General features: G+C 51.4%; 1 protein-coding gene across 1 annotated transcript in view; it reads left to right on the top strand.

Moving 5' to 3' along the window:
• Positions 1-17297: 17297 nt before the first annotated feature.
• PDPK1 (3-phosphoinositide dependent protein kinase 1) overlaps positions 17298-23623 on the top strand; it is a gene marked incomplete at both ends in the record, with an annotated part of 90236 nt that continues 83910 nt past the window's right edge. Inside the window, one exon of the mRNA XM_080702872.1 lies at positions 17298-17321. Within this exon, the coding sequence (XP_080558998.1) occupies positions 17298-17321 (24 nt within the window). The remainder of the gene's footprint in view (positions 17322-23623) is intronic.

The raw sequence follows: 23623 nt of genomic DNA, 5'->3' as shown, positions 1-23623 counted from the left end.
GTGGCTGGGACCCGACACGCCGGATTCCTCGTGGGGCTTTGCTGTTAGGCGGTGTTGTCCTGGCCCGCAGAGCCCCAGGGAGATGGAGGAGTGGAGGGAGTGGCGGAGGTGCCAGGGGGGCAGGCCTGCAGTTGGTGGATAGCTTCAGGGTCCGCTTGAGCCAGGCACGGCGGCACATCCTGGTGTCTCCAGTACTTAGGAGGCTGGAACTAGAGGGTCTCGGGTTCGAGGGCAGCCTCAGCCACTGAACAAGAGATGCCCTCAGCATCGTAGCCAGACCCTATTTCCAAAGAACACTAAGGGCTTGGGGGTGTAGCTGAGAAGTAGGAAGCCCCTGGGTTCAATCCTCAATACCAAAAAGAAGTTTGCTTTCTGCCTCAAGTTCCAGGTCAGGGCACGACTCCAGGCCCTGTGCTCTGACCTCCCTGGCCAGCCCAGATCTCAGCCCACCCCCAGTGGTCTCTGAATAATCACGGTCCATTTCTTTGGACGTGCTTCAGCAGCCCCACTCCTGCCCGGCCCCGGTGCTGACGGCCCTCATCTGCCCTGGTGTGCGCAGCTGTGGTGGCCTGTCCGTTCTGGCGGCTCAGGACCTCACCGCTGTCCTGGGCTCTGCGGCTCCGAGCTCGCCCCGGTAGGGCTTGGTCCTCACATCTCCGGGTCGTCAGGCTCACACACGGGCCTCAGACACTGGGGTTTGGGGATGGGTCTGGGGGGTGTCTTGACTCCATTCACACATCCCTGGCACACACCATCAGCCCAAGGAAGTGAGACCTCGGATTGCAACCACCCGAGAAGGACCCTAGGAACGCCTAGGGCAGCCCCTGTGCGCGTGCCCAGCCAGCCCCGTGGTGCGCCTGGTGCCAGAAGATGGTCGCGGACGTGGGGTGTGTGGGGCCGGCCGGCCAAGGCTTCTGTAGCCAGGAGAGACGCTGAGCTGGTCCTCACTCACCTGCTGCCGGGCCGCCTCCCCTCCTGACCAAAGGCCAAGGAGGAGTCCTGTCCGTCATTGCTGCTTCTCAGATGGGGAAGCAGGGCCCAAGTCCTGGGCTGTGGACGGAGCGCGGCGGTGGAGGACTTGCCTAGGATGGTTCCACAGGCCATGGGCCTGTAATCCCAGTACCGGGGAGGCTGAGGCAGAGGAGCACAGGCTCAGGGCCAGCCTCAGCAACTTCTGGGAGACTGCTTCAAATAAAAAGCCCCTGTCCCAGAAGAAAGACCAGGCAGGTGGTGCACGCTATGATCCAGGACTTGGGAATCTGATGCAGGAGGATCGCAGGTTCACAGCCAGCCTCAGCGGCTTGTGAGACCATTTTAAAATAAAGAAGAGCCAGGTGTGATGGCGCACGCTTGTAGTCCTGGTACTTGGGAGGCTGAGACAGGAGGATCGCAGGTTCACAGCCAGCCTTGGCTACTTAGGCCCTCTGCAATTTAGTGAGACCCTGTTTTAAAAACAAAAACTGAGCCGGGCATGGTGGCGCATGCTTGTAATCTCAGCATTCAGAAGGCTGAGACAGGATCGCAGTGTGCAGACAACCTCAGCTACTTAGGCCGTTTGCAACTCAGTGAGACCCTGTTTCAAAATAAAGAGTTAAAAATGAGGCTGAGGGTGTGTCTTGAAGGTAAAATGCCTTTGGGTTTAATCCCCAGTACCACAAAAGAAGGGGGACCTGGAGGTGTAGCTCAGAGACACCACCTTTGGATATAAACCCCGGCCCCCCCACCCCTTGCACACACACAGGATTTGGGCTCCGCCTGCCCCCCTCCACCCCAGTCTCTGGTGAGCAGGGAGGGGCTTGTTGGAAGGTGAGCCCCGGGGGTGACACCCAGAGATGCTGCCTGCCAGCCTGCACTGCGCAGACCTTCAGGAGGGTGGGCTCGCAAGGGGGGAGCCTGGGTGGAGTTGGGGGAGCCAAGCTGCCGGTGGGTGGAGCCCGCCAGCTGGGGTGCAGAGCTTCTGGGTGCCTAGGAGTGTGGATTTTGAGGGCCAGGGGAAGTGCTGGTGCGGGCTTTTGTCCTTAAAAGTTATGATAGAATATAAGTTGTGACATTTAAACCACTTCCCTCGCCTGTGACTGGGAACGGAACCCAGGGAGGCTGTAGATTACCGAGCTACACCCACAGCTTGTGTGTGTGTGCTACTGGGGATGGAACCCAGAGGCCAGAGGCATTCTACCTCCAGGCTCTGCCTAGCCCTTTTTTTTTTTTTTTTTAGAAACAGGGTCTTGCTAGTCTTGAGAGTCTCATTACTTGCTGAGGCTGTCTTCAAACCTGCAATAATCCTGTCTCAGCCTCCCAAGTACTGGGGTTACAGGTGTGTGCCACCACACCCGGCTCAGCCCCACCTTCTTTTAGGGACATTTTGAAGGCTGGTGCTCCAGCCTTCCCTTCGTGAGTGTGTGTGTGTGTGTGTGTGTGTGTGTGTGTGTGTGTTGTCGGGGATTGAACCTGGGGGCATTCTACCTCTGAGCTACACCCAGCCCTACTTTATGTTATTGTTTTTGTTTAAAAACAGGGTCTAAGCATGGGATGGAGGTGGCGCATGCTTGTAATCCCAGCATTCAGGAGGCTTCGACAGGAGGATCCTGGTTCACTGACAGCCTCAGCTGCTTAAGCCCTCTGCAACTCAGTGAGACCCTGTCTCAAAATAAAAAATAGGGCAGGGTGTGTAGCTCAGAGGTCGAATGCCCCTGGGTTCCATCCCCAGACTCGCAAAAATAAGTAAAAACAGGGTCTAAATTGGCAGAGACTGACATCAAATCCGGGTCCGCCCGTCTCAGCCTCCCAAATGCTGGGGTTGCAGGTGTGTGCCACCACGCCTGGCACCCACAACCTTTTTTGTTTCGGGAGGGTCTCGCTAGGTTGCTGAGGCTGGTCTCAAACCGAAATCCCCGTCCCAGCCTCCCAAACATTGGGATTACAAGGCGTGCAGGCCGCCACCAGCACCCCACACCCACCACCCCCGGCTTATTTTTTAATTTAAACTGGGTCTCAGTCTCCTAGGCTGCCTCCAGCCTGCGGCACCCTGCCTCGGCCTCCCCAGCGCTGGGCTCCGGCTCCTAGCCCGGCCTCGGCGGCCACCACCTGCCCGCAGAGGCGCTGTCCCCGTGGGCGCGGGTCCCCGCCGAGTCGGACGCCGGGCAGGGGCGGCGGTGGCCGGCGGGCGGGAGGCTGGGTGCGCGGCGGGCGCCGCCTGGCGGCCAGGGGCGGCTCTGCGGCCACGGAGGGAGGTGCCCAGGTGCCGCGGCCAGCGCCCTCCGGCCGGCCTCAGGGCGGCGCCGGGCCACACCCGGCGGACGTCAGCACTCAGCCGGGTCAGTCCCGGCGGCCTGGTCCTAGCCGGACCGCCCCGGCCCCGGACACGGCCTGGCCGGCCTGGGCAGCCTGGCGCGCCCCGCCTTGGTGCGGAGGACCTCGGGGCGGCCGCCCCCGGGCCACACCCGGCCCTTTTTAAAGTGTTTTCCTACCTCGGGGCTATACTCCCAGCCCTATTTTGTATTTTATTTGGAAACAAGGTCTCACCAAGTTGCTGAGAGCCTCACTCAGTAGCTGAGGCTGGCTTCGAACCTGCGCGATCCTCCTGTCTCAGCCTCCCCAGCGCGGGGATTACAAGCGTGGCCACCCACCCTACCCAGCTCGCGCTCTCTCTCTCTCTCTCTCTCTCTCTCTCTCTCTCTCTCTCTCTCTCTCTCTCTTTTTCTCTCTCTCCCTCCCTCCCTCCCTCCCTCCCTCTCGGTACTAGGGATGGAACTAAGGAGCATTCTGAATACCTCTGAGCTACACCCCAGACCTATTTTTAATTATTTATTTTGAAACAGGGTCTCACTGGGTTGCAAAGGGCCTCAACTAAGTAGCTGAGGTTGGCCATGTATAGCGATCCTCCTATTTCAGCCTCCGGAATGCTGGGATTATAAGTGTGCGCCACCACGCCGGCTCCTTTTTTCTTTTTTCTTTTTTTTTCTTTTCTTTTCTTTTTTTTTTTTTTTTTTTCTTTTTTGATACTGGAGATTGAACCCAGGGGCCTTCTACCTCCAAGCTACACCTCAGCCCTATTTTTTTTATTATGTATTTATTTATTTATTTGTTTGTTTGTTTGTTTGGTAGTACTGGGGATGGAACCCAGAGGCATTCTATCTTGGAGCTACACCCCCAGCCCTTTGTTTTGAAACAGGGTCTCACTGAATTGCAAAGGGCCTCACTGAGTAGCTGAGGCTGGCCAGGAACTTGCAGTCCTCCAGTCTCAGCCTCCCAAGTACTGGGATTATAAATGTGTGCTACCATGTTCAGCCATTATTATTATTATTATTATTATTATTATTATTTTTTTTTTTTTTTTTTTTTGCGGGTCTGGGGATGGAACTCAGGGGCATTCGACCTCTGAGCTACACCCCCTGCCTTACTTTTTTTTTTTTTTTTTTTTTTTTTTTTTTTTTTTTTTGTGGTGCTGGGGTTCCTGGAAGCCCTTCTACCTCCGGGCTACACTCCCAGACCTACTTTTACATTTTTTTGTTTGGAAACAGGGTCTCCTAAGCCAGCAAGGCTGGCTTCAAACCTGCGCGATCCTCTTGTCTCTGCCTCCCAAGCGCGGGGATTACTAGCGTGCACCACCACGCCCGGCTTTAGTTTTATTTTTTTAAACAGGGTCTCACTGAGTGCAAATGGCCTCACTAAGTAGCTGAGGCTACCCATGAACCTGTGATCCTCCTGTCTCAGCCTTCCAGGTACTGGAATTACAGGTGCACACCACCAAACCCACCATGATTCTCTATTTTAAAGTAAACAGGAGAGCCGGGCATGGTGGTGCATGCTTATAATCCCCGCGCTTGGGAGGATGAGACAGGAGGATGGCACAGGTTCGAAGCCAGCCTCAGCTACTTAGTGAGGCTCTCAGCAACTTAGTGAGACCCTGTTTCCAAATAAAATATAAAATAGGTCTGGGAGTATAGCCTGGAGGTAGAAAGCCTCTGGGTTCCACCCCCAGTACCACCAAAAAAAAAAAAAAGTAAACAGGAGCCAGGCATGGTAATCCCAGTACTTTGGGAAACCCTCTTTCAAAACAAAAATAAAGGCCGGGCATGAACTTGGGCTGAGACAGGAGAATCACAGGTTCCAGACCAGCCTCAGCAGTGGATGAGACTCCCATCAATCTAGAGGGACTTTGTTTCAAAATAAAAATATAATAGAAGCCAGGCGTGGTGGCGCACATTTGTAATCCCAATACTTGGAAGACTGAGACAGGAGGGTCAAAGGTTCAAAACCAGTCTCAGCTACTTAGGCCCTTTGCAACTCAGTGAGACCCTGTTTCAAAATAAAGAATAAAAAATTGGGCTGGGTGTGTAGCTCTGAGGTAGAATACCCCCGGATTCTATCCCCAATACTGGGAAAAAAATAGGGATGGGGTGTAGTTTGGAGATAGAATGACCCTGGGTAGTTCAGTCTCTAGTAACACACACACACACACACACACACACACACACACACACACCAATAATGACCTTTTCTGGTTCTGCCCCCTTCCTATCCCACTTCCCATCACTGTGCCCTTCCTCTTCTGTCTTTGGCTTCCTGGTTTAGAGACCCTTGTATTTATCCTGGGCTCACCCTCTAACCCTGGGTTGTCTTTCTGTGTTAGAGTCAAGCAAATCGTAACCTCAATTCCCACTTTCTGTAGAGCATAATGTGTTAACAGGATAGGGGAATTAGGCCATAGCGTCTTTGGAGAGACTGTTATTCTAGCTCAAGTACCTTCTAGAGAGAGAGACCCAGGCAGGGGTGCCCTGCTCAGGCATAAAGGAGATACTAGTTTCATTCCAGGTTTTTTTTTTTTTTTTTTTTTTTTGGTGATACTGGGGGTGGAACCCAGAGGCTTTCTACCTCCGGGCTATACTCCCAGTCCTTTTTTTTTAAAATATATTTTATTTGGAAACAGGGTCTCACTAAGTAGCTGAGGCTGGCTTCAAACCTGTGCGATCCTCCCGTCTCAGCCTCCCAAGCGCGGGGATTACAAGCGTGCGCCACCATGCCCGGCTTTCATTTCAGGTTTTGGCACCAAAAAATTAACAAAGGAGAGAGCACATACCTGTCATCAACCGTGAAGGTGCCCATTTCCCTACTTATATACCAACACCGGGTGTTTTCCGCTTTCAGGACTTTCATCAATTTCATAGCTGCAGCCAGCAGCAAGTGTGTTTTGTGAGTCTTTTTAAATTTATTTTTAGGCCGGGCGTGGTGGCGCACGCTTGTAATCCCCGCGCTTGGGAGGCGGAGACAGGAGGATCGCGCAGGTTCGAAGCCAGCCATGCTGGCGTAAGAGACCCTGTTTCAAAAATATAAAATAGGACTGGGAGTGTAGCCCAGAGGAAGAAGGGCTTCCAGGAACCCCAGTACCACCAAAAAAAAAAAATTATTTATTTATTTATTTATTTATTTTTGGTGGTACTGAGAGTGGAACCCAAAGGCTTTTCTACCTCTGAGCTACAACCCCAGCCCTATTTTTTTTATTCTTCATCTTGAAGTGGTCTCACTGAGTTGCAGAGGGCCTCACCAAGTAGCTGAGGCTGGCTGTGAACCGCGATCCTCCAGTCTCAGCCTCCCGCACGCTGATTACAAGCCAAGCGAGCCCACCACGCCCGGCTGTTTTGTGAGTCTTAGGCATGATGGCCAGGGATTAGGCACAGAGGCTGTTGTTCAAAAGCCCTTTTCCTCAGCTGGGCGTGGTGGCTTGTAATCCCCGCGCTTGGGAGGCTGAGACAGGAGGATCGCAGGTTTGCGGCCAGCCTCAGCTACTTGGTAAGGCCCTCTGCAACTCAGTGAAACCCTGTTTCAAAATGAAGAATAAAATAGGGCTGGGGGTGTAGCTCAGAGGGAGAAAGCCCCTGGGTCTAATCCCCAGCATTGCAAACAAAACAAACCCTCGCCCCGCATGTACCCTAAGAGCTCTTTTCCCTACTGTTTGCCCTCATCCCTTCTGCACACTCTACCAAGTAGCTGCAGGAGAGTCTGAAATACAAACCCGCAGGGCTCCTAGGTGATGGAGATCTTCCCTGGCTTGAGAATTCAGCACCACCACCTCGCCTGCAAAATCTGTGGGGTGCGGACCTGCCTGCCCGGTTCCTGTTTCTCCCCTGTCTCTGCCTGTGGCGTGCGTGCTCGGCTCGCTTCTCTGGGGAGGGCTCCCCTGTGCGGGGATGAGAACTCCCGCTCAGGGAAATGGGGGTTTCTTGAGAGGAAACCCGGCGATCTGCCAGACCTGCCAGAAAAGAGGTACAGGTCACCCCTAGGGGCCTGGTCAGCCATGATGTCCAACAGAGGCCTTCAGGTCACTACTCAAGAGTCGCCCGAACCATATGCCCTCAGATGCACTCTGCCTTCTCTCAGGGCCAACACGACCTGCGAGAGAGAGAACAGCTCCCCAAAAGGGGAGGGGGTTCTGAGACGGAAAGTCCCCCTTTTACTATCCGGTCAGGCTGACTGCTTGCAAGTCCGCTTTTGGTTAGGGTGACTTTGGGATTCCAAGGAGAATTTGCATAGGGTATTTGCAAGTCCTTTGAAGGGTCTCCTTTCGTTCAGTAGGAGGGTCCGACTTGCTCTGTGCTGGCTCCTGGGTTTGTTGATTAGTAAACAGATGGCTTTGTGAAGCTCTGGCCTTCTTATCTCTGAGCCTTTGGAGTTTCAGGCATTTGTTGCCCCTCAGGAAACTCAGGAAATTCAGGAAATTAACTTTTTTCTACCAAGGCCTTTTCCCTATCTGCCTATTTCCTTTCTATCCCAATAGTGTGTGCCCACTGTCTGTCGGGGCCAATTTGTTATGCAGTAGTAGGTATCTAATGCCCTAGCTGTGAGGTGCTGGGTGAGGCCCCTTAGTCGCTGAACTCAACTCCCCCCTGAGCGGTCAGGGTTTTGGAAGTGAATTTGGTCAGGGTTTCGGAGTTCGAAGTGCACAGCGGGCAGCGCCCAGCCCCTCCAGGGTGCTTCCTCACCTCACAATGGCAGGCCATGCCACAGCACCCTTGACCCAGCCCGCCCTTGGCATGCGGAGGTTCGGCAGGGGAAGAGCTGGGAGGTGGTCCTCACCCTTCTCCCAGGAGAGGTGCTGGTGAGCTGTGCTGAGCCAGGTGAGGCTTCCCCCAGTGTCCATCGTCCCAGGAGGGGCAGCAGGCCCTGGGTGCCCTGGCTCTCCGGAGGTGAGAGGTGCCTGGCTGGACCTGCCTGCGGGCTGCCATCGAGGCCCTGGAGGACAGCACTGTCCTTCCTCCCACCCTCCCTGCCCACCCAGCTGTCTGCTGCAGGATGGCAGCTTCCCCTCCCTGCGCCCCTGCCTGAGGCTGCACCTCCACCCAGCTCACCAGTGGGTTCCCGGAGCCTTTCCCCCTCCCTCCCACTGAGTTGCAGACGGCCTCACTATTTAGCTGAGGCTGTCTGCGAACCGCGATTCTTGGGTCTCAGCCTCCCGTATGCTAGGATTACAAGCATGAGTCACCATGCCTGGCTCCCAGCCCTATATTTTAAACTTTATTTGGAAGCAGTCTCACTGAGTTGCAAAGGGCCTTACTAAAGTAGCTGAGGCTGTCCTTGAACCACGATCCTCCTGTCTCAGCCTCCTGAATGCTGGGATGACAAGTGTGCACCACCACGCCCCACTTCTAAGTTGATGTGAGCCTCACTGGTTGCTGAAGCTGTCCTCGAACCTGCGATCTTTCAGTCTTGGCCTACCAAGTCCTGGGTGAAAGGTTCGAGCCGCCCCTGCCCCACAAGGGGCAGGGCCGGAAGCTAGGAGGCGGAGCCCAGTGATTCCAGAGGGGACCATGCCTCCAGGTCAGGAAGAAGCGAGTTCGGAGGGAGGCCCGAGAGAGACAGAGAGGGGTGCACTCTCCCCCACGAATAAAGCCATCCATATCATATTATGGATCTCCGTGTGTCTCTGTGTGACAGGGGGATGCGCCAAATATCTTTCCCTGGGGTTGCAGGCAAGAACTACCATGCCTGCCTCTGTGAATTACTCACGAACCACATGGCCATGTGTTGGCACCACAGACTGGAACAGGAAGAAAACTGAAAGAACTCGAAGCTGGGCATGATGGCACATGCTCATAATCCTGGTACTTGGGAGGCTGAGACAGGAGGACATCAGGTTTGAGGCCAACCTTAGCAAACAAAAAACAAAATAGGGTTGCGGGTGTAGCTCGGAGGTAGAGTGTCCCTGGGTTCCATCCCTAGTGCCGCGCGCACACACACACAAAGAACCTGGTCCGCTCACCGTGGAAATCACTGCTCTGTGTCCTTCCTTGCAGGCTTCCCCTTGTGTTTCTGTACATACGCCGCGGCTGGCGGAGTTGAGTGGAGCGTGTCTAGCACATGTGAGGTTCTGAGTTGGATTCCAAGCAAGCAAAAACTAGGGAAAACCAAGGACTTACATACATGCTTATAACGGTTACTTGAAAAGATCTATTGTGGTGTGCGTGTGTGTGTGCGTGAGTGAGTGGGTGTGCAGTGCGTGTGTGCACGTGCGTGTGTGTGCGTGTGCGTGAGCGTGTGCGCGTGTGTGCATGTGCGTGTGTGAGCGTGTGCACGTGTGTGCATGTGCGTGTGTGAGCGTGTGCACGTGTGTGCATGTGCGTGTGAGCATGTGCGCGTGTGTGCGTGTGCATGTGAGCGTGTGTGCGTGTGTGCATGTGCGTGAGTGTGTGAGCGTTGCACGTGTGTGCATGTGCATGGGTGTGCGTGTGTGCACGTGCGTGTGTGCGTGTGCACATGTGTGTGTGTGTACCTGTGTGTGGGTCTAGGAATTGACCTAGGCATGCTCCACCACTGAGCTACATCCCCAACCCTTTAATTGTTCTATTTTATTTATTTGCTCATTTGGGGCGGTACTAGGGACTGAATTCAGGGGCATTCTACTGCTAAGCTATACTCCTAGCCTTAGTTTTTATTTTTATTTTTGAAACAGGGTCTTCCTAGGTTGACGAGAGCCCCACTGCTTGTTGAAGCTGGCTGCAAACCTGCAATCCTCCTGTCTCAGCCTCCCAAGTACTGAGGTTACAGACATGCGCCACCATGCTCATTTTTATTTTTTAAATTTTTTTTAATTTTGGTGCTGGGGATGGAACCCAGGAACATTCTACCTCCTCCAAGCTATATCCCCAGCCCTATTTTTTATTTTCTTTATTTTCTTTATTTATTTATTTTGGTAGTACTGGGGGTGGAACCCAGAGGCTTTCTATCTCCAGGCTATACTCCTAGACCCATTTATATTTTATTTTGGAAACAGGGTCTCACTAAGTTGCTGAGAGCCTCACTAAGTAGCTGAGGCTGGCTTCGAACCTGCGCGATCCTCCTGTCTCAGCCTCCCAAGCGCGGGGATTACAAGCGTGCGCCACCACGCCCGGCTCCTTTTATTCTTTATTTTGAAGCAGGGTCTCACTGAGTTGCAGAGGGCCTCACTAAGTAGCTGAGGCTGGCTGCGAACCCTGATCTTCCTGTTTTAGCTTCCCAAATGCTGGGATTACAAGCATGTGCCACTTTGCCCGGCTTATTTTTAATTTTGTTTGTTTGTTTGAAGTACTGGGGATAGAGCCCAGGAGCATTCTACCTCTGAGCTACACTCCCAGCCCTATTTATGTATTTATGTATTTATTTACGTATTATTTATTTATTTATTTATTTTGTGGTGTTGGGGATGAAACCCAGGGGCATCCTACCTTTGAGCTACACCCCTGGCCCTATTTTATTTGTTCTTTATTTTGAAACAGGGTCTCATTAAGTAGCAAAGGGCCTCACTAAGTAGTAGCTGAGGCTGGCCACGAACCCTGATCCTCCGGTCTCAGCCTCCCGAATGCTGGGATTACAAGCGTGCGCCACCACGCCCGGCCTTCATTGTATCTTTTAACAGAAATTCTGAAACTTGCTTCTTTGATTTTCTCCTCCTGCTCCTCCTTCACCTCCTCCTCCTCCTCTTCTCTTTCTCTCTTTCCTTCCTCCCTATTCTTTTCAGTAACTGCATAACGTTCTCCAGGATCACTGTACTATTTATACCATCATTTATTTTATTTTCATTATTTCTGGGTGCTTGGTGTCAAATCCTGGCCCTCACATACACTAGGCAACTGGCCACCACTAAGTCGCACCCTCAGCCCCTCCCCTCCCCTTTTTTTGGTACTGGGGGTTGAACACAGGAGCCTTCTACATCTAAGCCATACTCCCTGCCAATTTTATTTATTTATTTACTTATTTATTTTGAATTTTGAAACACTTTCACTAAATGACTGAAGGCCTTGCTAAGATGCTGAGGCTGGCCTCAAACCTACAATTCTCCTGTGTCAGATTCCAAGTACAGGGATTACAGGCATGTGCCATCACACCTGGCTCTCATCTTCAGCCCTTTTATATTTTAATTTAAAGCCTGAAATGGTGGCAGGCCTGTAATTCCAGTACCTGGGAGGCGGAGACAGGAAGATTGCAGGTTCACGGTCAGCCTCAGCTACTTAGTGAGGCCTTTTGCAACTTAGTGAGACCCTGTTTCAAAATAAAGAATAAAAAATAAGGCTGGAGGTGCAGCTCAGAGGTAGAATGCCCCTGGGTTCCAAACCAGTACTGCCAATAAATAAATAAATAAATAAATAAATAAAATAAAAAATAAGGCTGGAGGTGTAGCTCTGTACCAGTATTGGGAAATGGCCTCAACATGTATTTAAAAATGGCTTTCTCCGGGCGTGGTGGCGCACGCTTGTAATCCCCACGCTTGGGAGGCAGAGACAGGAGGATCACACGGGTTCAAAGCCAGCCTCAGCTACTTAGTGAGGCTCTCAGCAATCTAGTGAGACCCTGTTTCCAAATAAAATATAAAAAGGTCTGGGAGTATAGCCCAGAGGTAGAAAGCCTCTGGGTTCCACCCCCAGTGCCACATAAATAAATAAATAAATAAATAAATAAATAAATAAATAAATAAATAAAAATGGCTTTCTGAAAGCTGGGCGTGATGGCGCACGCTTGTAATCCCAGCATTCGGGAGGCTGAGACTGGAGGATCGCGGTTCTCAGACAGCCTCAACTACTTAGTGAGGTCCTCTGCAACTCAGTGAAACCCGGTTTCAACATAAAGAATAAAAAATAGGGCAGGGGGTATAACTCGGAGGTAGAATGCCCCTGAGTTACATCCCCAGACCCTCAAAAATAAATAAATTAATTAATTAAATTAAATTAAATTAAAATGGCTTTCAGCTGGGTGCGGGCGTGGTGGCGCACGCTTGTAATCCCCGCGCTTGGGAGGCAGAGACAGGAGGATCGCGCAGGTTCGAAGCCAGCCGCGCTGGCTTAAGAGACCCTGTGTCCAAGTAAAAATATAAAAATAGGTCTGGGTGTATAGCCCGGAGGTAGAAGGGCTTCCAGGAGCCCCTGCCCAGAAGGGGCGGATCTAGGCGTAACTTGTTTTCAAGTCACTCCACTATGTCGTTCCTGATGATGTAGTGCTCTAAGTTCTGTCCTAGTTTTCTATCTTCGTAATAATAATATTGCTTAGTTTACAGCAAAAAAGAGGACTTCTGGCTATTGTTTTTCTACACATAGCTAAGAACAAGAACCACTACATCTCACTGTTAGTTTCAGAGCCCAACAGGGGCACCATAAAAGGTTTCAACATAACAGTGAGGTGAAATGCCCCGGGGTTCCATCCCCGGTACCACAAAAAATTTATTTATTTATTTATTTGTTTATTTATTTATTTGTTTATTTATTTATTTATTTTTGTGGTACTGAGGGTGGATCCCAGGGGCATTCTACCTCCGAGCTACATCCCTAGCTCTATTTTTTAGTCTTTTTATTTTTTGAAACCGGGTCTCACTGAGTTGCGAAGGGCCTCACTAGCCCGGCTTTCCCCGCCCTATTTTTTATTTTTATTTGCATACTCAGGTTGATGCTCAGGGGCATTCTACCTTCGGGCTACATCCCTAGCCAATATTTAGTCTTTTTTATTTTTATTTTTTGGTGGTACTGGGGTTCCTGGAAGCCCTTCTACCTCTGGGCCACACTCCCAGACCTATTTTTTATTTTTGGAAACAGGGTCTCTTAAGCCAGCGAGGCTGGCTTTGAACCTGCGCGATCCTCCTGTCTCCACCTCCCAAGCGCGGGGATTACAAGCGTGCGCCACCACGCCTGGCGTCTTTTTTATTTTTTGAAACAGGGTCTCACTGAATTGCTGAGGGCCTCAGTAAATAGCTGAGGTCATCTGGGAATTGTGATCCTCTGGGTCTTTGCCTCCCAAATGCGGGGATTACAAGCATGTGCCACCACGCTCGGCTTTATTCTTTATTTTGAAACAGGGTCTCTCACTAAAGTCTGGGGGACTTCACCAAGTAGCTGAGGCTGGCCGTGAAATGGGATCCTCTTGTTTCAGCCTCCCAAGTATTGGGAGTACTATTTAATTAATTAATTTTTATGGTACGGATGATTGAACCCCAGGGCATTCTACCTCCAAGCTATATTCCCAGACCTATTTTTATTTTTATTTTTATTTATTTATATTTTTTTGGTGGTACTGAGGGTGGAATCCAGGGGCTTTTCTACCTCTGGGCTATACTCCCAGACCTATTTTATACTTTATTTGAAAACAGGGTCTCACTAAGTTGTTAAGAGTGTCACTTAGTAGCTGAGTCTGGCTTCAAACCTGTGTGATCCTCCTGTCTTAGCTATTTTTAATTTTTTTTTTTTTTTTTTTTTTTTGGTGGTACTGGTGTTCCTGGAAGCCCTTCTACCTACCTCCGGGCTACACTCCCAGACCTATTTTATATTTTTAATTGGAAACAGGGTCTCCTAAGCCAGTGCGCGGGCTAGCTTCTAACCTGCATGATCCTCCTGTCTTCGCCTCCCAAGCACGGGGATTACAAGCGAGCACCACCACGCCCGGCCTATTTTTAATTTTTTAAAAAATTTTAGCTGGGCGTGGTGGTTCACACTTGTAATCCCAGCATTTGGGAGGCTGAGACCAGAGGATTGCAGTTGGCAGACAGCTTCAGCTATTTAGTGAGGCCCTCTGCAACTCAGTGAGACCCGGTTTCAAAATAAAGAATAGAATAGGGCAGGAGGTGTAGCTCAGAGGTTGAATGTCCCTGGGTTCCACCCACAGACCTGCAAAAACATTTTTTTTAGAACAGGGTCTCACTGGGTGTGCTGGCCCATGCTTGTAATCCTGGTACTTTGGAGGCTGAGACTGGAGGATCGAAGTTTGAGGCCAGCCTCAGCTACTAAGTGAGACCCTCTGCAACTTAGACCCTATTTCAAAATAAAGAATAAAAAAGAAATAGGGCAAAGGGTGTAGATCAGAGGTAGAATGCCCCTCGGTTCCATCCCCAGTACCGTCAAAAAATAAAAAAATAAAACAGGGTTTCCATTTGAGAGGCTAAGATTGGAGGATCACGGTTCATGGACAGCCTCAGATACGTAGCAAGGTTCTTTGCAATTCAGTGAGACCCTGTTTCAAAAACAAAAAGACTAAAAAATAGGGCTAGGGGTGTAGCTTGAAGGTACAATGTCCCCGGGTTCAATCCCCGATACTGCAACAAAACAAAACAAAACAAAACAAAAAAACAGGGTCTTGCTAGGTTGATGAGAGTCTTATTACTTGTTGAAGCTATCCTCCAATCTGTGATCCTCCTGTCTTAGCTCTCCCAAGTACTGGGATCCTAAGCATGTGCCACCACGCCAAGAATTTTTTTTTTGTACTAGGGATGGAACTCAGGGGCATTCTACTTCCAAGCTACACCCCAGCCTATTTTTTATCCTTTATTTTGAAACAAGGTCTCACTGAGTTGCCAAGGGCCTCACTTAGTAGCTGAGGCTGTTTGTGAATCACAACCCTCCTGTCTCAGCCTTCCAACCAAATGCTGGAATTACAAGCATGTGACACCATGCCGGCCTGGCACCGTTTTTTTTTTTTTTTTTTTTTGTACTGGGGTTCTACCTCCAGGCTACACTCCCAGACCTATTTTATATTTTATTTGGAAACAGGGTCTCTTAAGCCAGCGTAGCAGGCTTAGAACCTGATGATCCTCCTGTCTCTGCCTCCCTAGCGCAGGGATTACAAGTGTGCGCCACCATGCCTGGCATGGCACCGTTTTTTTTTTTTTTTTTTGGTGGTACTGGGGATGGAACCCAGGGGTCTTCTACCTTCGGATTACACTCCCAGACATATTTTATATTTTATTTGGAAACAGGGTCTCTTAAGCCAGCGAGGCTGGGTTCGAACCTGTGTGATCCTCCTGTCTCAGCCTCCCAAGCGCAGGGATTACAAGCGTGCGCCACCACGCCCGGCATGGCACGGGTTTTAAATTTATTTATTTATTTTTACTTATGGTATTGGGGATGAGACCCAGGAGCATTTTACCTCTGAGTTACCTCCACAGCTCCATTTTATTTTATTTTACTTTATTTATTTATTTATTATTATTATTATTATTATTATTATTATTATTATTTTTTGGTGGTACTGGGGTTCCTGGAAGCCCTTCTACCTCCGGGCTACACTCCCAGACCTATTTTTACATTTTTATTTGGAAACAGGGTCTCCTAAGCCAGCGCGCGGCTGGCTTCGAACCTGCGCGATCCTCCTGTCTCTGCCTCCCAAGCGCGGGGATTACAAGCGTGCGCCACCACGCCCAGCTTATTTTACTTTATTTTGAAACAGGGTCTTACTGAAGTTGCAAATGTTCTAAGTTGCTGACCTCCCAAATACTGGGATTGTAAGTATGGGGCACCATGTGCATCCCAGTATTTGTGAGGCTGAAATAGGAGGATGGTAGGTTCAAGGCCAGCACCAGCAATTTAGTGAGACTCTGTTTCAAAATAAAAAATAAGGCCGGCGTAATCCCCGGAGGCGGAGACAGGAGGATCGCACAGGTTCAAAGCCAGCCTCAGCTACTTAGTGAGATCCTGTTTCCAAATAAAAATATAAAAAATAGGTGTCTGGGGGTGTAGCCCGGAGTTAGAAGGGCTTCCAGGAACCCCAGTACCACCACACACACACACACACAAAAAAAAAAAAAAAAAAAAAAAAAAAAAAGTGGGAATAGTGGTGCACACTTGTAATCCCAGTACTTGGGAGGCTGAGACCGGAGGATCCTGGGTCGCAGACAGCCTCAGCTACTTAGTGAGGCTCTCCGCAACTTAGAGACCCTGTTTCAAAATAAAAAGAATAAAAAATAGGGCAGGGGGTGTAGCTCGGAAGTCGAATGCCCCTGGATTCCATTCCTAGAACCGAAAAAAAAAAAAAAAAAAAAAAGATCTGGGAGTGTAGCCTGGAGGTAGAAAAGCCCCTGGGTTCCATCCCTAGTACTATAATAAATAAATAAATATAAATAAGGAAAGAAGGAAAGCAAGCAAGCAAGCCCGCCAGCCAGGGCTGGGAGTGTAGTTTAGAGGCAGAATATCCCGGGTTCAATGGCAGTACAAAAAAAAAAAAAAAAAAAAAAAAAAAAAGCGGGGCGCTTCCTCGCGCACACCTGTAATCCCAGTACTTGGGAGTTGGGAGGCTGGGACGGGAGGTTCAAAGGTATGCGGCCAGCTTCGGCAATTTATAGCGGGAACTCCCACAATTTAGTGAGACTTGTTTCAAAATAAAATAAAACAGGGCTGGGAGTGTAGTTCGGAGTTAGAATGGTCCTGGGCTCACTCCCAGCATCTCTCTCTCGCGCGCGCGCGCACAGGAAAGACAGTAAACTTTGTGTATTTCACCGCAACACAAAAAACCTCAGGTCGCGTCACCATCATTCACAACAACAGACGCCCGCGCAGCCCTGAAAGGCGCCGCGCCGCGGGCCGCGGGTGCGGGCGCCTGGTTCCCGCGCCCCCCGAGGGCGGCCCAGCTGCTCGGGATCGCCCGAGTCCGCGCCGCGCTCCAGCCAGCCTCCCCGCCTCGGGTGTGACCTGGGCCGCCCGGCCCCTGGCCTCAGTTTCCCCGACCCCGGGCCGGGATGACAGCTCAGCCGGGCGCGCCGGGGATTGGCTCGCTCGCTCGGCCCCCTCCGGGCGGGGCCGGGCCCCGACCCGGAAATGCGGCTCGCAGGGGGCGGGGCCGCCCGGGCGGCGGCGAGCGGCGGCGGGCCGGGCCAATGAGCGCGGGCGGCGGCGGCGGCGCGGCGGAAGTCCCGCCCGGCGTGGCGCGGGGGCGGGGCGGCGCCGGGGGCGGCGGGCGGCGGGGCGGGCGCAGGATGCGGGCGGCCATTGCTGGGGCTCCGCGGCGGGGAGGAGGACGCTGAGGCGGCGCCGAGTCGCGCAGCGCTGCGGGGGAGGCGCCGAGCCGACGCGGGGCCCATGGCCAGGACCTCCAGCCAGCTGGTGAGCGCGGGGCGGCGGGGCGGCGGCGGCGGCGGCGGCGCGGGGCGGCGGGGCGGGCGGGCGGCGCCTCACCTGCGGCGGGCGCGGGCCGGGCGCGGGCGCCGGCCGGGGCGCCGTCGGCCGCTCGGGCAGCGGGGGCCGGGCTGCGGCAGCGCGGGCGGCCGGGCGCCGACGGGCGCGGAGGCCGGGGAGGCGGGAGGTGCCCCCGGCCGCGCGGGGCGGACGCGCCCGGAAAGTTTGTTTCGGCGCCGCGCCGGCTCGAGCGTCGGGGCGCCCTGGCCGCTCTGCCTGCGGAAGGCCGCCGGGCCTGCACCTGGAGCGGCGTCGGGGAAGCCTCGACCTGAGGCGCGCAGCCCTTCCGCGCCCCGGCCTGGTGTGGGTGGACGCTGCCCGCCCGCCCGCCCGCCCGCCGCGGCGCTCGGCGAGGTGGGGAGCCCCTGCGAGGCCGGGCCCGGAGGCCCCGCCGGGGCAGCGAGCGCTTGACAGGGAGGAGGGGCTCCGGGGGGACCGAACCTACCACTTGTTGGGTGAAATGTTTCCCTGTTTTCTCTGTGTTGCTAAAAGTATCCTTAGTGGTTTTGTACTTTCCCTGTGTTAAGTTTTGAAGTCTCGGGATGATGGTTTAAGTATGTATACCTTGTATGCAACGTGAAGTGGGTCGCGGGAGAATGTCAAACAGCTAGCAAAATTTGGTTCAGAAGGCAAATCCCCTCGGGGTGGGGGTGTGGCTCAGTGGTGGAGCACTTGCAGGAGGCCCTGGGCTCCATTTCTGGCACCAGGAAAGCAAAAACAAAAACAAAAAATAAAAAGATAAAATAAAAAAGCAAAAAAAAAAATAAAAAAAATAAAAAGCAAGCCAGTCCCCTAATTGAAGGAAGACCCAAGAAGCTTATTTGGCTTCTTATCTTCCAGAAGGCGGCCCTCAGTGTATTTAGAGGTTCATGATCCCCTTTGAGAATCTGAAGGAAGGTCTGGCGCTCTCCTGAGAAGAGCCACAGCTGCACTGATCTGTGTAAGGACTTCAGGAGGAGCTTGAACTTTTTCGCAACTCATCTTATTGGTGGACTTCAGGTTACAACTTTGCACTGAAGAGATGGGTGGAAATCAGTCCAGAGTCTAAAAGAGAAAGGACCTGTCCAGTTGAGATGTGGTGAAAGGAATCGCTGGCTCTTGTGACATGTGTGACTATCCTCTGGGGTGCATGGGCTAGCATGCAAAAACACAATTTAGGCTGCTGGCGGCCCTCAATAGAGCCCGGGAGACAGTCGACATGACAGTAGTGAAGTGAACTTCATGCGGTGATGCTGTTGCAGCACAAGGTGTGTATTCGGTGGTGTCTGTGTAAAGAGGAACAGCTGGGCGTGGTGGGCACACTTGCAATCCCAGCGTTCGGGAGGCTGAGACCGGAGGATCGCGGTTCGCCCACAGCCTCAGCTACTTAGTGAGGCCCTCTGCAACTCAGTGAGACCCGGTTTCAAAATAAAGAATAAAAGTGGGGCAGCGGTGTAGCTTGAGGTCGAATGCCCCTGGGTTCCATCCCCAGACCTGCAAAAAAGAAAAGAAAACACATTTTCTCACGGCCTTACCACTTAGGCATGATGGGCATTTGACATCTGCCATTTGTTTGATCTTAGGCAGCTTTTTGGGTATAAAATATTAGAATCCAGTGAGCAGAAAAGAATTACAGAATAGAGGATGGAACTCCCCATAAGGAAGTGAGAGAGACTCGGCCCTGTGTCTCTGTCAGAGTCCTCCCTGTTCACATGTATGAGAATATGTCATCTTTATTTCAGTAATGGTAGAGATAGCCCCAATTTTGGATTTTCTTCTGAGGACAGATGGGCGTGAACAGTGGTGGGTTTGCTTTTGGACCTTAGGTTGACATATAGGCTCTGTGTGAGAATCCTCGTCCCAGGGAAATTTCCCATGAGTCTTTACACATGTATAGCCAACAAGGGAAGTTGTACAAGCTATGAAGATGGAAAATGGACTAGCCTGGTGTGCCACTGAAGTGAGCCAGAGGATGTTAGGCTCAATTATCAAACACTTACTTGAAGACAGGCATTTTGCTACATACTTGGTTCGTGTTGTGAGGTAGATATTGTTCCCATTTTACAGGTGAGGAAACTGAGGTGAGAGAGGTTAAATACCTGCCTCCTAAGCACATACCACACGGTCACCCTGCCTCATGTGACAATGCTCAGGGAGGGTCTGCCAGGCGGCCCAGCCCCGCACCTGGTGGCAGGAAGTCCTCGGCGCTGCTGCTCAGGGTGTCTTCCTAAGGAGTGAGCCTGGATTTTGACCTGCTGTGCTAGGGCAGGGGATGTCTTCACATGGAAGGACAGCATGCACATTTCCTTGGTCAGATGGCTGCACTCCGTGACCCTTGGGGCCTGCTTCAGCTGTGTGCTGTCAGAAGCAGCTGTTTGGAAAGAAGTTGTGGTCTCTCATTGAGGGCTGACACTGCTGGGGTGAGGCTTGAAACCTTTTCTTTGGAAAAAAAGACACATGCAGCAGTCTTGTTAAAGGGAATTCGGGGATTGGGCTGAGCGCCTTCCTACGAGGGGTGCTGCACCTGTGGGGAAAGGCTGTGGGAAAGGCATTGTGACAAGTGGTTTCTGATTGTCACACTCCTTCTGGGGTAGCTCCTCCTCATATGGCCCATCTGCTGTGGAGTATGATGTATTTCTGTTTCCAGTGATGCCCCAATAGCACTTACCACGCTGACAAGGTGAGGTCCCCATACTGATAAGCGGGTGTGGTGGCGCACACTTAGACTCTCAGAAACTTAGTGAGACCCTGTTTCCAAATAGAATATAAATAGGTCTGGTAGTATAGCCTGGAGATAGAAAGCCTCTGGGTTCTACTCCCAGTACCACCAAAAAAAAAAAAAAAAAGAGTGAACATTTAAGCCTGGCATGGTGGCGCACGCTTGTAATCCCAGAATTCGGGAGGCTGAGACAGGAGGATTGCACAGGTTCGAAGCCAGCCTCAGCTACTTAGTGAGGCTCTCTGCAACTTAGTGAGACCCCATTTCCAAGTTAAGTATAAAATAGGTCTGGGACTATAGCCCAGAGGTAGAAAGCCCCTGGGTTCCACCCCCATTACCAACACACACGAGCTAGAAGTGAGCTTGTCTGCTCTCCTGACATGAGTTTTATGAGAAGAATCACAGCAGCAGCAGCAGCTTCTGTAGATGTGGGGCCTAAGAGAGGCCTTGGGCAGCTATTGCCATCAGGTCTTGGCCTCTAGGCTGCCTTCAGTATGGTTTTAAAAAGGGGGAACACCCGCGCTTGGGAGGTGGAGACAGGAGGGTCGCGCAGGTTCGAAGCCAGCCGTGTTGGCTTAAGAGACCCTGTTTCCAAAAATAAAAATAGGTCTGGGAGTGTAGCCCAGAGGTAGAAGGGTTTCCAGGAACCCCAGTACCACCAAAAAAAGGGGAGGCACAGGTGGCTCCTGGATACTTGTCTCCCTTTTCAATCTGTGCCCTAACCTCTGAGCCACTACACTGTCCAGGGTGTTCCTGGACAGCTGACACACCAGTGACAAGCTGGGAAATGCTGCAAAGAGAAGAGAGAGCAGCCATCCCTGTCTGAAATGTGTTTGGAGAAGAGTAATCCCCAGCATGCACGCTCCCCTTCCCAAGGAGTACCTCCTTGCATGGAACTGCATGTGGTTTTCAGCTCTGTGCGGAGAGCAAGTGGGTGCTGAGGAACACTGGGTGCAGAAATGATTCTCTTAGCAGGTGCAAAGCCAAGGCCTTGAGGGTGTGCTTCAGGCCTGCTGCGGGATGACAGGTGGTGATGGAGTGTGCAGCGCACTTGTTTGAAGGCAGGTTCAAAGGGCAGTGCGTGGGGGAGGAAGTGCTGGTGTGGAAACTAAGTTTTGGCGTGTACCACTCAGGTCTTCTCAGTTGTGCATTCCTCTATGACTGGATCATGTTCCTCACTTGTTCAGTGGGGTTCCACACCCCGCCCTCCCTTCCTCCCTCCCTTTCTTTCTTTCTTTCTTTCTTTCTTTCTTTCTTTCTTTCTTTCTTGGTACTGGAGAGTGAACCCAGGGGTGTTCCCCTTTGAGCTATACCGTAGCTGTTTGTGTGTGTGTGTGTGTGTGTGTGTGTGTGTGTGTGTGTGTGTGAGAGAGAGAGAGAGAGAGAGAGAGAGAGACAGACAGACAGACAGACAGACAGACACTGGGGATTGAACCTAGGGTTGTTCTAGCTCTGGGCTATACCTCTACACCTTTCAAAAACATTTTTTTAAAATGTTGAAACAGGCGGGGAGTGGTGGCGCACGCTTGTCATCCCAGCGCTTGGGAGGCTGAGACTGGAGGGTCGCAGTTCGCAGTCACTCTCAGCTACTTAGTGAGGCCCTCTGCAACTCAGTGAGACCCCGTTTCAAAATAAAGAATAAGCCGGGCGTGGTGGCGCACGCGTGTAATCCCCGCGCTTGGGAGGCAGAGACAGGAGGATCACACGGGTTCAAAGCCAGCCCCAGCTACTGAGTGAGGCTCTCAGCAACGTAGTGAGACTCTGTTTCCACATAAAGTATAAAATAGGCCTGGCAGTGTAGCCCGGAGGTAGGAAGCCCTGGGTTCCCCCAGTGCCACACACACAAAAGTTGTAACAAGGGCCCTAAGTCGTTGAGGGTCTTGCTAAGTTGCTAAGACTGGCCTAAAACCTGCAATGACTGTTTCAGCCACCTAAGTATTGGGATTACAAGCATGTAGTACCACACCTGACTGACTCCAGGCCCTTAAAAAAATCCAAATGTTGTGCAGTCAGTTGAGCATTCAGTCTCTAGTTACTAGATCACAGGCAGAGTACATTTTCTCACTGTCTATGAGAAATGTATTCTCTAAGCCGGGCGCGGTGGTGCACACTTCCAATCCCAGCACTTGGGAGGCCGAGACAGGGGGATCGCATAGGTTCGAAGCCAACCTCAGCTACTTAGTGAGGCTCTCAACAACTTAGTGAGACCCTGTTTCCAAATAAAATATAAAATAGGTCTGGGAATGTAGCCCAGAGGTAGAAAGCCCAGGGTTCCACCCCAGTACTACCAAAAAAAAAAAAAAAAAAAAAAAAAAAGTATTTTCTAAGAGGAGGCCTGTTTGGGTCCTTAATGACTATTTGGTTCTGCTTCTATACTTGGCCTTGTTTGCATTTATATAGTTGATAGATTCCATTGCCTTAGCTTAGAATATTTTACTGATATTTAAGCTAAAATTTATATTTTTTTTACTGGAGATTGAACCCAGAGGCATCTGAGCTATACTCTCAGCCCATATTATTTTATTTTTTATGGAACCAGGGATTGTACTCAAGGGCATTCTACCCCAACCCCCCCCCCCCCCTTTGTGGAACTGGGGATTGAACCAGCTTCACTGGGAGTTGTATTTAGTCTCACTAAGTTGCTGAGGCTGGTTGCAAACGTGCGATCCTCCTGTCTCAGCCTCCCAAATACTGGGATTACATGCCTGGCTCAAAACTGATTTTTTTTTTTTTTTTTTTTTTTTTTTTTGTGGTCCTTGGGATGGAACCCAGGGGCATTCTACCTCCAAGCTACACCCCCAGTTTTTATTATTATTATTATTATTATTATTATTATTATTAATTATTTTGCAGTACCTGGGGTGGAACCCAGGGGCATTCTACCTCTGAGCTATACCCCCAGCACTATTTTTTTTTTTTATTATTTTGAAACAGGGTCTCACTGAGTTACAAAGGGCCTCACTAAGTAGCTGAGGCTGTCTGCTAACCTGGATCCTCCTATCTCAGCCTCCCAAATGCTGGGATTACAAGCGTGTGCCACCATACCCAGTTTGAAACTGAGATTTTTATTCCAAGAAGTTCCAAGTTATGCCGGGTGTGGTGGCACACGCTTGTAATACTAGCTTTCGGGAGGCTGAACCTGGAGGATCGCTGTTCACGAACAGCCTAAGCTACTTAGGCCCTCTGCAACTTAGTGAAATCCTGTTTCAAAATAAAAAATAAAAGCCGGGCGTGGTGGTGTACGCTCGCACCCCCAGCAACCCCAGCATTCGGGAGGCTGAGACCAGAGGATCGCGGTTTCCGGACAGCCTCAGCTACTTAGTGAGGCCCTCTGCAACTCAGTGAGACCCAGTTTCAAAGTAAAGAATAAAAAATAGGGCAGGGGGTGTAGCTCGGAGGTCGAATGCCCCTGGGTTTCATCCCCAGATCCTCAAAAAAATAAAAAAGGGTAAATAAAAAGAATAAAAAATAGGGCAGGGAGATGGGCGTGGCCACGCACACTTGTAATCCCAGCATTTAGGAGGCTGAGACC

This window comes from Muscardinus avellanarius (assembly GCF_963383645.1).
Source record: "Muscardinus avellanarius genome assembly, chromosome: 10".
Classification (NCBI taxonomy): domain Eukaryota; kingdom Metazoa; phylum Chordata; class Mammalia; order Rodentia; family Gliridae; genus Muscardinus; species Muscardinus avellanarius.
This window is presented reverse-complemented; position numbering and strand designations above follow the sequence as displayed.